Source organism: Hyla sarda, chromosome 2, assembly GCF_029499605.1.
Source record: "Hyla sarda isolate aHylSar1 chromosome 2, aHylSar1.hap1, whole genome shotgun sequence".
Taxonomy (NCBI): Eukaryota; Metazoa; Chordata; class Amphibia; order Anura; family Hylidae; genus Hyla; species Hyla sarda.
This window is the reverse complement of record NC_079190.1, coordinates 1,112,613-1,124,721: the sequence shown is the minus strand read 5'-3', so window position 1 is coordinate 1,124,721 and position 12,109 is coordinate 1,112,613. Positions and strand designations below refer to the sequence as shown.

The 12,109-nt window shown below is 42.9% G+C and overlaps 2 protein-coding genes across 2 annotated transcripts in view; one reads left to right on the top strand and one right to left on the bottom strand.

Annotated features, from left to right (window-relative positions):
• The window catches only part of LOC130358148 (sodium-dependent proline transporter-like), a gene marked incomplete at its 3' end in the record, with an annotated part of 28,326 nt that extends 16,219 nt beyond the window's left edge, over positions 1-12,107 (bottom strand). The window contains 1 exon segment of the mRNA XM_056560980.1: positions 11,968-12,107.
• Positions 1,255-5,755, top strand: LOC130358149 (protein ZAR1-like 1.S). Its single transcript, XM_056560981.1, has 4 exons — positions 1,255-2,347; positions 3,051-3,143; positions 3,787-3,861; positions 4,960-5,755. Exons 1-4 carry the CDS (start codon positions 1,805-1,807, stop codon positions 5,098-5,100), a joined length of 852 nt encoding a protein of 283 aa, XP_056416956.1. The 5' UTR covers positions 1,255-1,804; the 3' UTR covers positions 5,101-5,755.
• Positions 12,108-12,109: the final 2 nt, after the last annotated feature.

Sequence of the window (12,109 nt, the reverse complement as noted above, 5' to 3'; positions counted from 1 at the left end):
CAACAATGTAACAACCTGCTGCAAAGTAACATAATGTAATGTGATATACAGAAACAATGTAACAAACCGCAACAATGTAACAACCTACTGCAAAGTAACATAATGTAATGTAATAAACAGAAACAATGTAACAAACCACAACAATGTAACAACCTGCTGCAAAGTAACATAATGTAATGTAATATACAGAAACAATGTAACAAACCGCAACAATGTAATATACAGAAACAATGTAACAAACCACAACAATGTAACAACCTGCTGCAAAGTAACATAATGTAATGTAATATACAGAAACAATGTAACAAACCGCAACAATGTAACAACCTACTGCAAAGTAACATAATGTAATGTAATATACAGAAACAATGTAACAAACCGCAACAATGTAATATACAGAAACAATGTAACAAACCACAACAATGTAACAACCTGCTGCAAAGTAACATAATGTAATGTAATATACAGAAACAATGTAACAAACCACAACAATGTAACAACCTACTGCAAAGTAACATAATGTAATGTAATATCCAGAAACAATGTAACAAACCGCAACAATGTAATATACAGAAACAATGTAACAACCTGCTGCAAAGTAACATAATGTAATGTAATATACAGAAACAATGTAACAAACTGCAACAATGTAACATCCGGTGCAAACTACAAAAGTGCAACAACGCAATCCACTGTTTCCCAACCAGGGCACCTCCAGCTGTTGCAAAACTACAACTTCCAGCATACCCGGACAGGCACTTTTTGATATCCCACGTTAAAGGGGTACCCAGTGGAAAAAAAATTTTAAAATCAACTGGTGCAAGAAAGTTAAACAGATCTGTAAATCACTTCTATTTAAAAATCTTAATCCTTCTAGTACTTATCAGCTGCTGTGTACTACAGAGAAATTTGTGAAGTTTTCTGTCTGACCACAGTGCTCTCTGCTGACACCTCTGTCCGTGTCAGGAACTGTCCAGAGCAGAAGAGGATTTCTATGGGGATATGATTCTTATCTGGACAGTTCCTGAAATGGACAGAGGTGTCAGCAGAGAGCACTGTTGTCAGACAGAAAAGAAATTCACAAATGTATCTGTTTTAGAGAGCAGCTAATAAGTACCTATCTGTTTAAAGGGGTACTCCGGCGCTAAGACATCTTATCCCCTATCCAAAGGATAGGGGGGGGGGGGGTCCTGCCGCTGAGGACCCCTGTGATCTTGTACGCAGCACGTTTGCTCCGGGTCTGATTACTGGCGATCACGGTGGCCGGAGCTTTGTGACGTCACGGCCCCCGTGTAATTTCACACTCCGCCCCCTGAATACAAGCCTATGTGAGGGGGCGTGACAGCTGTCACGCCCCCTCATATAGGCTTGCATTTAGGGGGCAGCAAGATCACGGGGGTCCCCAGCGGCGGGACCCCCGCGATCAGGCATATTATCCCCTATGCTTTGGATAGGGGATAAGATGTCATAGCGCCGGAGTACCCCTTTAACTTTCAGGCACCAGTTGATTTGAAAACATTTGTTTTCCCCTTGTTTCCACCGAAGTTCCCCTTTAAATCTAGCGGGAAAACATGAAATTGCAACAATGTAACAAAATCCCAAAACTCAATATCCTGCTATAGTATTAAGGCAGTCACATGATTTTTTGTTACTGTAGCGCCACCTATAGCCCAGTGAGATGTACTATGAGAGTTGTAACGGCAGCCTGACAGTGAAGGGGTTAAGGCTGCCCGCCCCTATAATGGATGATATAAGGGGCAGCTGCTCAGGCCTCTTGGTTGTTGCAGGAAGCTGATCATTCACTATGGCTGGAGTCATGTACTCGCAGTATCCTCCCTTCCTGAACTATGGGCCGCCATACAGACAGCAGCCCCCATACTACAAGCCCAAGGTGCCCTACTGGAAGCCTCCCTACAAGGGGGTCCCGGGGCCCATGAAGCCCACCCTTCCCTTTGACTGTCTGGATAACTACCGGTGGGCTCAGCTGAAGGCCTTGCTCAGCCAGCTGGGCCCGGAGTTCGGTTTGAGTCGGTTTTATACCAAAGAAGTGGGGGTCCAGGTGAACCCCAGGGTGGATGCCTCTGTTCAGTGTTCGCTGGGGCCCCGCACACTGAGGAGCCGTAAGGGAGGGCCCTTCCTGTGCCGAGCCGTGCCAGGGCAGCATGCTGGACTGAGCATTGTCACTCCGGTCCGCTTCCCCCGCACTGTAGCTGTATACTCCAGACTGTCCGATCGGAGGCTGTTCACACTGCCACCTTCCCAGAGCACTGGGGGCAGAGATGTGGGGGTGCAACAGGAGGACGAGGCCGACGATGGGGACATCAGGGCAAAGAGACCCACGTTCCAGGTGAGAAGGGAAAACTATGGATATGGTGGCTTTTCAATGAGTGGGGGGTTTGCTGAAAGGTACCCTCAAAAATCAGAGACACTGGGCCAGAGCTGCACTCACTATTCTGCTGGTGAGGTCACTGTGTACTTACATTACATTACTGATCCTGAGTTATGTCCTGTATTATACTCCAGAACTGTACTCACTATTCTGCTGGTGAGGTCACTGTGTATATACATTACTGATCCTGTACTGATCCAGAGTTATATCCTGTATTATACTCCAGAGCTGTACTCACTATTCTGCTGGTGAGGTCACTGTGTACATACATTACATTACTCATCCTGTACTGATCCTGAGTTATATCCTGTATTATACCCCAGAGCTGCACTCACTATTCTGCTGGTGAGGTCACTGTGTACATACATTACTTATCCTGTACTGATCCTGAGTTATATCCTGTATTATACTCCAGAACTGTACTCACTATTCTGCTGGTGAGGTCACTGTGTATACATTACATTACTTATCCTGAGTTATATCCTGTATTATACTCCAGAGCTGTACTCACTATTCTGCTGGTGAGGTCATTGTGTACATTACTGATCCTGTACTGATCCTGAGTTATCTCCTTTATTATGCTCCATAGCTGCACTCACTATTCTGCTGGTCTAGGGTATGTCTATATTCTGGTTAGTTCTGACTCTCTGGTTGGTTTCAGTTCCTGGAGCAGAAGTATGGCTTCTTCCACTGTCGGGACTGCCAGGTTCGGTGGGAGAGCGCATATGTGTGGTGCGTATCTGGAACTAATAAGGTAAGATCACAGTCCTGCAGTCAGCCCCTCCGATAGCTGTAGAGCGTCCTCTAGTGGTGATATAGCAGAGCTGTTGTGCTCTGTGCTTTATAATCCACAACTAGTGTTGAGCGACATAGGCCATATTCGAATTTGCAATATTCGTCATATATTCGCCAAATTCCCTTATTCGTAATATTCACGTTTTTTGCGTATGCAGAAATTCGAATATGCAAAAATTTGCATATGTGAAAATTTATGAACTTTATAGCAAGTATACCAGTGTAACTTGATAGAAGCAGGGAGGGATCAATATTCACGAATATTCGCCCGGCGGTCTCACACAGTAGTATTGGAGCCTTCTTTAGACCACACAAGCTGGAAGCAGAGAGGGATGATCACTGTGAAATAAAGCGAATATTTGTAATTTCAATATATAGTGCTATATTCGCGAGCAACACTATCCACAACTACTTGTCTGTTCCTGTAATGTTGGAGTGCATGCTGGGAGTTGTAGTTTTGCATTAGCTGGAGATTCACAGGCTTGTAGACAATCCAGTGAGTGACACGTAGCACCACAAATCCGTGGACTCCAGACTAGTGGCTCCTCAGTGTATAATGTATGGATTATAGGAATAGTTACTCACATTCTTCTTCCTTCCAGGTTTACTTCAAGCAGTACTGCCACAAATGTCTGAAGGGCTGCAACCCATACTACGTGGAGTCCATCGAGTGCCCGGTAAGAGGGGGGTGATGGGTAGGTTCTGTGGGTCAGTCTGATCCGTACTGTAGAGGGGGAGGTAGGTTCTGTGGGTCAGTCTGATCTGTACTGTAGAGGGGGAGGTAGGTTCTGTGGGTCAGTCTGATCCATACTGTAGAGGGGAGGTAGGTTCTGTGGGTCAGTCTCCGTACTGTAGATGGTGACATCTGGGGAGGTAGGTTCTGTGGGTTACTGTAGATGGGGGAGGTAGGTCCTGTGGGTCACTCTCCATACTGTAGATGGTGAGGTAAGTTCTGTGGGTCAGTCTGCTCCATACTGAAGATGGGGAAGGTAGGTCCTGTGGGTCACTCCTTAATGTAGATGGTGACATCTGGGGAGGTAGGTTCTGTGGGTTACTGTAGATGGTGGAGGTAGGTTCTGTGGGTCACTCTCCTTACTGTAGATGGAGGAGGTAGGTTCTGTGGGTCGCTCTCCTTACTGTAGATGGTGGAGGTAGGTTCTGTGGGTCACTCTCCTTACTGTAGATGGAGGAGGTAGGTTCTGTGGGTCGCTCTCCTTACTGTAGATGGTGAGGTAAGTTCTGTGGGTCACACTCCTTACTGTAGATGGTGGAGGTAGGTTCTGTGGGTCACTCTCCTTACTGTAGATGGTGAGGTAAGTTCTGTGGGTCACACTCCTTACTGTAGATGGTGGAGGTAGGTTCTGTGGGTCACACTCCTTACTGTAGATGGTGGAGGTAGGTTCTGTGGGTCACTCTCCTTACTGTAGATGGTGGAGGTAGGTTCTGTGGGTCACACTCCTTACTGTAGATGGTGGAGGTAGGTTCTGTGGGTCACTCTCCTTACTGTAGATGGTGGAGGTAGGTTCTGTGGGTCACTCTCCTTACTGTAGATGGTGGAGGTAGGTTCTGTGGGTCACTCTCCTTACTGTAGATGGTGGAGGTAGGTTCTGTGGGTCACTCTCCTTACTGTAGATGGTGGAGGTAGGTTCTGTGGGTCGCTCTCCTTACTGTAGATGGTGGAGGTAGGTTCTGTGGGTCACACTCCTTACTGTAGATGGAGGAGGTAGGTTCTGTGGGTCAGTCTTCTTATAATCAGACCTCCCCTTCTCTTTCAGACCTGCATGAAGGCGTGGTGCTCGTGCCCGGAGCGGCGACACATTGACCTGAAGCGCCCCCACTGCCAGGAGCTGTGCGGCCGCTGTAAGGGGCAGAGGCTGTCCTGTGACAAGACGTACAGCTTCAAGTACATTGTGTGAGGGGCGGTGGGCCGCGCTGCCTACTAGACTTATTTATTTTGCCGCTGAGGTGAATTGTATAGTTTTTGTTTTTTCTGTAAATTGTTGTGTAAATAAAATGGTGATTTTTGTTATGGATGGATGTATAGATGCCTCACTGACCAATCGGATGTGCTGGGCTCTCTTGGTGTGGAGCCGGCGTCGTCTGCTGTCACTTTCATTGACTTTACCCACTGCAGTCTTAAAATAAACAAACACAAAAACAACTCCACAATTGTAGTCAATGTGTATGAGTCTCCAGTGTAAAGGGGAACTCCACCCCAGTGTAATCGCTTCTCCGTCAATACGGCATCTTTGTTTCTGTGGAATGAGGTGCAATAACAGCAGCCACCATGTATGGCGCTGTGCCTGATCATGCTCCAGTCCATGAATTGGCTGATCGGTGGGAGGAGCTTCATAGACTGATACTGATTGGTCCTGGGGTATTAAAGATTCTGCGTCTTAGACTGCCCCCTAGAGGGGATGGACAATTACTTTACCTATTCGCAGGGAAGCTGATGTCTCCTTATGGAGACATGGAAGATCAGGTCTTATCCTCCAGTCATCTCCAGAGCTGCACTCACTATTCTGCTGTTACATCATCTTATCCTCCAGAGCTTCACTCACTAGTCTGCCGTTACATTGTGTCTTATTCTCCAGAGCTGCACTCACTATTCTGCTGTTACATCTTGTCTTAGGATATGTTCACACTACAGAATTCCAGCGGCAGACATTGAAACATTTTCATTCTTTGCGTAGAATTCCGCAAGTACTGCACAGCCATCAATGGTGACAACGCAGTGGCCCGCGGCAGTGGCCGCCTGACGGAATCTCTGCTGGAGGAATTCTGTGAACGGAGATTCTGCAGTTTGAACAGAGCTGCACTCACTCTTCTGCTTTCACATGTCTCAACAGTGTCTTCCAAACTGTCTAAAGTAGTTGCAAAACTACAACTCCCAGCGTGCTGCTTGGGACATACTGCTCTAGAACAGAAGTCACTTATGTTACATCGTGATCCTCCAGAGCTGTAGTTCTGCTGTTACATTGTCCTGACCTCAGTATCCTCCAGTGGAAGACATGATATAACAGCAGAATAGTGAGTGCAGCTCTGGAGTAAAACAGATGACAGTCTCAAGCACTACAGGATGAATACACACAAAGATGGAGGTGACATAGAAGCTTGCACTTCCTCCTTGGGCTCCGCAACTGAAACGACCAGAGATCAGCCCAACCCCCCCCCCCCCCCTTATCTCAGGGCGGGTTCAGTCTCCGCTGGGTCCCAGGGCGGGAGATTGAAAAATGCCAGACGCTGAAGAAAGCTTGTTGGCGGGTGAGTCCCCCCCTCCGCTTACTCTTGTATTGTTAACCCTTAACATACTGAGCCGAGTGCAGGGGCAATAAACATATTTTATATATATATATATATATATAGATAGAATGTTACCCAATGGTCCCTAGTAGAGATGAGCGAATTTACAGTAAATTCGATTCGTCACGAACTTCTCGACTCGGCAGTTGATTACTTTTCCTGCGTAAATTAGTTCAGCTTTCAGGTGCTCCCGTGGGCTGGAAAAGGTGGATACAGTCCTAGGAGACTCTCTCCTAGGACTGTATCCACCTTTTCCAGCCCACCGGAAAGCTGAACTAATTTACGCAGGAAAAGTCAACTGCCGAGCCAAGAAGTTTGTGACGAATCAAATTTACTGTAAATTTGTTCATCTCTAGTCCCTAGAGTAGAAGGGGGTATACAGTGTCAACCCTGTGAGTGGAGTGATCACATTGACTGATAGCAAGCAGAGTTCAGAAATTTGTCATTTTTGGCTTTTTTCTTTTTCTTTGCAAAAATTGTATCAAACTTAAAAAAATTGCACAATAACTGATTCAGAATGTTTTCATAATTTCTATAAAACTAAGAAAACACTGAGAATACGAACGGATGAGGTCAAAGGATTGCGCCAAAGATCGATTGGTGCAAATGATTAATGATCAAAGCAAAAATCACACACAGGACCGTGTGATTTTGAGCAAGTTTCAAAAACCGACAGTGGAGAGAATCAGCCAAACTGGCACAAAAAGACACCGCCAAAGTTACGCAAAAAGCCCCACAAATCCATTAATACCCACCAATGTACCAAAATATTTATTCTCCATAATGCTGTTTTTGTGGCATTATTATTTTTTTTGTCTGTATTAGTACTGGCATTTTTATCCCCAACTACTTTCAACATGACTCAAAGATTTTTTTCTATTTAAGAGCTTTAGATAATGAAAAGGGTATTGGTGGAGTATTACTGGTATAACCAATGTACTAGTAGAATACTTGTATATCTTGTGGATGATCTTCTGTTCTCTGGTGATTATATCCCGGTATATCTTGTGGTTGGTCTTCTGTTCTCTGGTGATTATATCCCAGTATATCTTGTGGATGATCTTCTGTTCTCTGGTGATTATATCCCGGTATATCTTGTGGTTTATCTTCTGTTCTTTGGTGATTATATCCCGGTATATCTTGTGGTTGATCTTCTGTTCTCTGGTGATTATATCCCGGTATATCTTGTGGTTGGTCTTCTGTTCTCTGGTGATTATATCCCAGTATATCTTGTGGATGATCTTCTGTTCTCTGGTGATTATATCCCGGTATATCTTGTGGTTTATCTTCTGTTCTTTGGTGATTATATCCCGGTATATCTTGTGGTTGATCTTCTGTTCTCTGGTGATTATATCCCGGTATATCTTGTGGTTGATCTTCTGTTCTCTGGTGATTATATCCCGGTATATCTTGTGGTTGATCTTCTATTCTCTGGTGATTATATCCCGGTATATCTTGTGGTTTATCTTCTGTTCTCTGGTGATTATATCCCGGTATATCTTGTGGATGATCTTCTGTTCTCTGGTGATTATATCTCGGTATATCTTGTGGTTTATCTTCTGTTCTCTGGTGATTATATCCCGGTATATCTTGTGGTTGATCTTCTGTTCTCTGGTGATTATATCCCGGTATATCTTGTGGTTGATCTTCTGTTCTCTGGTGATTATATCCCGGTATATCTTCTGGTTGATCTTCTGTTCTCTGGTGATTATATCCCGGTATATCTTGTGGATGATCTTCTGTTCTCTGGTGATTATATCCCGGTATATCTTGTGGTTTATCTTCTGTTCTCTGGTGATTATATCTCGGTATATCTTGTGGATGATCTTCTGTTCTCTGGTGATTATATCCCGGTATATCTTGTGGTTTATCTTCTGTTCTCTGGTGATTATATCCTGGTATATCTTGTGGTTGATCTTCTGTTCTCTGGTGATTATATCCTGGTATATCTTGTGGATGATCTTCTGTTCTCTGGTGATTATATCCCGGTATATCTTGTGGTTTATCTTCTGTTCTCTGGTGATTATATCTCGGTATATCTTGTGGTTTATCTTCTGTTCTCTGGTGATTATATCTCGGTATATCTTGTGGTTTATCTTCTGTTCTCTGGTGATTATATCTCGGTATATCTTGTGGTTTATCTTCTGTTCTCTGGTGATTATATCCCGGTATATCTTGTGGTTTATCTTCTGTTCTCTGGTGATTATATCCTGGTATATCTTGTGGATGATCTTCTGTTCTCTGGTGATTATATCCTGGTATATCTTGTGGTTTATCTTCTGTTCTCTGGTGATTATATCTCGGTATATCTTGTGGTTTATCTTCTGTTCTCTGGTGATTATATCTCGGTATATCTTGTGGTTTATCTTCTGTTCTCTGGTGATTATATCCCGGTATATCTTGTGGATGATCTTCTGTTCTCGGGTGATTATATCCCGGTATATCTTGTGGTTGATCTTCTGTTCTCTGGTGATTATATCCCGGTATATCTTGTGGATGATCTTCTGTTCTCTGGTGATTATATCCCGGTATATCTTGTGGTTTATCTTCTGTTCTCTGGTGATTATATCCCGGTATATCTTGTGGTTGATCTTCTGTTCTCTGGTGATTATATCCCGGTATATCTTGTGGATGATCTTCTGTTCTCTGGTGATTATATCCCGGTATATTTTGTGGTTTATCTTCTGTTCTCTGGTGATTATATCTCGGTATATCTTGTGGTTTATCTTCTGTTCTCTGGTGATTATATCCTGGTATATCTTGTGGTTGATCTTCTGTTCTCTGGTGATTATATCCCGGTATATCTTGTGGTTTATCTTCTGTTCTCTGGTGATTATATCCTGGTATATCTTGTGGATGATCTTCTGTTCTCTGGTGATTATATCTCGGTATATCTTGTGGTTTATCTTCTGTTCTCTGGTGATTATATCCTGGTATATCTTGTGGATGATCTTCTGTTCTCTGGTGATTATATCCCGGTATATCTTGTGATTGATCTTCTGTTCTCTGGTGATTATATCCCGGTATATCTTGTGGATGATCTTCTGTTCTCTGGTGATTATATCTCGGTATATCTTGTGGTTTATCTTCTGTTCTCTGGTGATTATATCCCGGTATATCTTGTGGTTGATCTTCTGTTCTCTGGTGATTATATCCCGGTATATCTTGTGGTTGATCTTCTGTTCTCTGGTGATTATATCCCGGTATATCTTGTGGTTGATCTTCTATTCTCTGGTGATTATATCCCGGTATATCTTGTGGTTTATCTTCTGTTCTCTGGTGATTATATCCTGGTATATCTTGTGGTTTATCTTCTGTTCTCTGGTGATTATATCCTGGTATATCTTGTGGTTTATCTTCTATTCTCTGGTGATTATATCCCGGTATATCTTGTGGTTTATCTTCTGTTCTCTGGTGATTATATCCCGGTATATCTTGTGGTTGATCTTCTGTTCTCTGGTGATTATATCTCGGTATATCTTGTGGTTTATCTTCTGTTCTTTGGTGATTATATCCCGGTATATCTTGTGGTTGATCTTCTGTTCTCTGGTGATTATATCCCGGTATATCTTGTGGTTTATCTTCTGTTCTTTGGTGATTATATCCCGGTATATCTTGTGGTTGATCTTCTGTTCTCTGGTGATTATATCCCGGTATATCTTGTGGATGATCTTCTGTTCTCTGGTGATTATATCCTGGTATATCTTGTGGTTTATCTTCTGTTCTCTGGTGATTATATCTCGGTATATCTTGTGGTTGGTCTTCTGTTCTCTGGTGATTATATCCCGGTATATCTTGTGGTTGATCTTCTGTTCTCTGGTGATTATATCTCGGTATATCTTGTGGTTTATCTTCTGTTCTCTGGTGATTATATCTCGGTATATCTTGTGGATGATCTTCTGTTCTCTGGTGATTATATCCCGGTATATCTTGTGGTTTATCTTCTGTTCTTTGGTGATTATATCCCGGTATATCTTGTGGTTGATCTTCTGTTCTCTGGTGATTATATCCCGGTATATCTTGTGGTTTATCTTCTGTTCTCTGGTGATTATATCCCGGTATATCTTGTGGTTGATCTTCTATTCTCTGGTGATTATATCCCGGTATATCTTGTGGTTTATCTTCTGTTCTTTGGTGATTATATCCCGGTATATCTTGTGGATGATCTTCTGTTCTCTGGTGATTATATCCTGGTATATCTTGTGGATGATCTTCTGTTCTCTGGTGATTATATCCCGGTATATCTTGTGGTTTATCTTCTGTTCTCTGGTGATTATATCCTGGTATATCTTGTGGTTTATCTTCTGTTCTCTGGTGATTATATCCCGGTATATATTGTGGTTGATCTTCTGTTCTCTGGTGATTATATCCCGGTATATATTGTGGTTGATCTTCTGTTCTTTGGTGATTATATCCCGGTATATCTTGTGGATGATCTTCTGTTCTCTGGTGATTATATCCCGGTATATCTTGTGGTTTATCTTCTGTTCTTTGGTGATTATATCCCGGTATATCTTGTGGTTTATCTTCTGTTCTCTGGTGATTATATCCCGGTATATCTTGTGGTTGATCTTCTGTTCTTTGGTGATTATATCCCGGTATATCTTGTGGATGATCTTCTGTTCTCTGGTGATTATATCCCGGTATATCTTGTGGATGATCTTCTGTTCTCTGGTGATTATATCCCGGTATATCTTGTGGTTTATCTTCTGTTCTTTGGTGATTATATCCCGGTATATCTTGTGGTTTATCTTCTATTCTCTGGTGATTATATCCCGGTATATCTTGTGGTTTATCTTCTGTTCTCTGGTGATTATATCCTGGTATATCTTGTGGTTTATCTTCTGTTCTCTGGTGATTATATCCCGGTATATCTTGTGGATGATCTTCTGTTCTCTGGTGATTATATCCCGGTATATCTTGTGGTTTATCTTCTGTTCTTTGGTGATTATATCCCGGTATATCTTGTGGTTTATCTTCTATTCTCTGGTGATTATATCCCGGTATATCTTGTGGTTTATCTTCTGTTCTCTGGTGATTATATCCTGGTATATCTTGTGGTTTATCTTCTGTTCTCTGGTGATTATATCCCGGTATATATTGTGGTTGATCTTCTGTTCTTTGGTGATTATATCCCGGTATATCTTGTGGTTGGTCTTGTGCATCTTATGAGGGGTGATGTCTGGCGGTCACCATAGAGTGATGTATGTGATCACATGACGGCGGACGGCTCCGTGTAAAATAACCTTTACCTGAAAATATAAGAGAAACTGTGGAGAAAAATACCACCAGGCCGCACAGATAAACTATGAGGTGCAGGCAAAACCTACTAATCGCAAATGAACTACATTACAATCACGTTTCATGTCACAATATGACGTCATATTACTATTTTACTTTCTAAACAAATCTCCGCCCATAATTTACATAAAACATTATATATCACGTGAAAAAAAACGCATGCGTCTTATAAACCGCACCTGCGTTTTAACTGCGACAACACATCACGTGATCTGCCTCCAACAACATGGCGGCAGCGAGCGGGACACCGAACCGTTACCCGGGTTACGGTCACTAGAGCGCGCGCTGACGTCTGTGATATCTGCGCAGGCGCGCCGCCAC

Excerpts from the sequence above, each read along its gene's own strand:
- LOC130358149 (XM_056560981.1), top strand. The coding sequence starts at position 1,805 with ATGGCTGGAGTCATGTACTCGCAGTATCCTCCCTTCCTGAACTATGGG. Across the intron at positions 2,348-3,050 it reads CAAAGAGACCCACGTTCCAG|TTCCTGGAGCAGAAGTATGG; the intron begins GTGAGAAGGGAA and ends GGTTGGTTTCAG. Across the intron at positions 3,144-3,786 it reads GCGTATCTGGAACTAATAAG|GTTTACTTCAAGCAGTACTG; the intron begins GTAAGATCACAG and ends TCTTCCTTCCAG.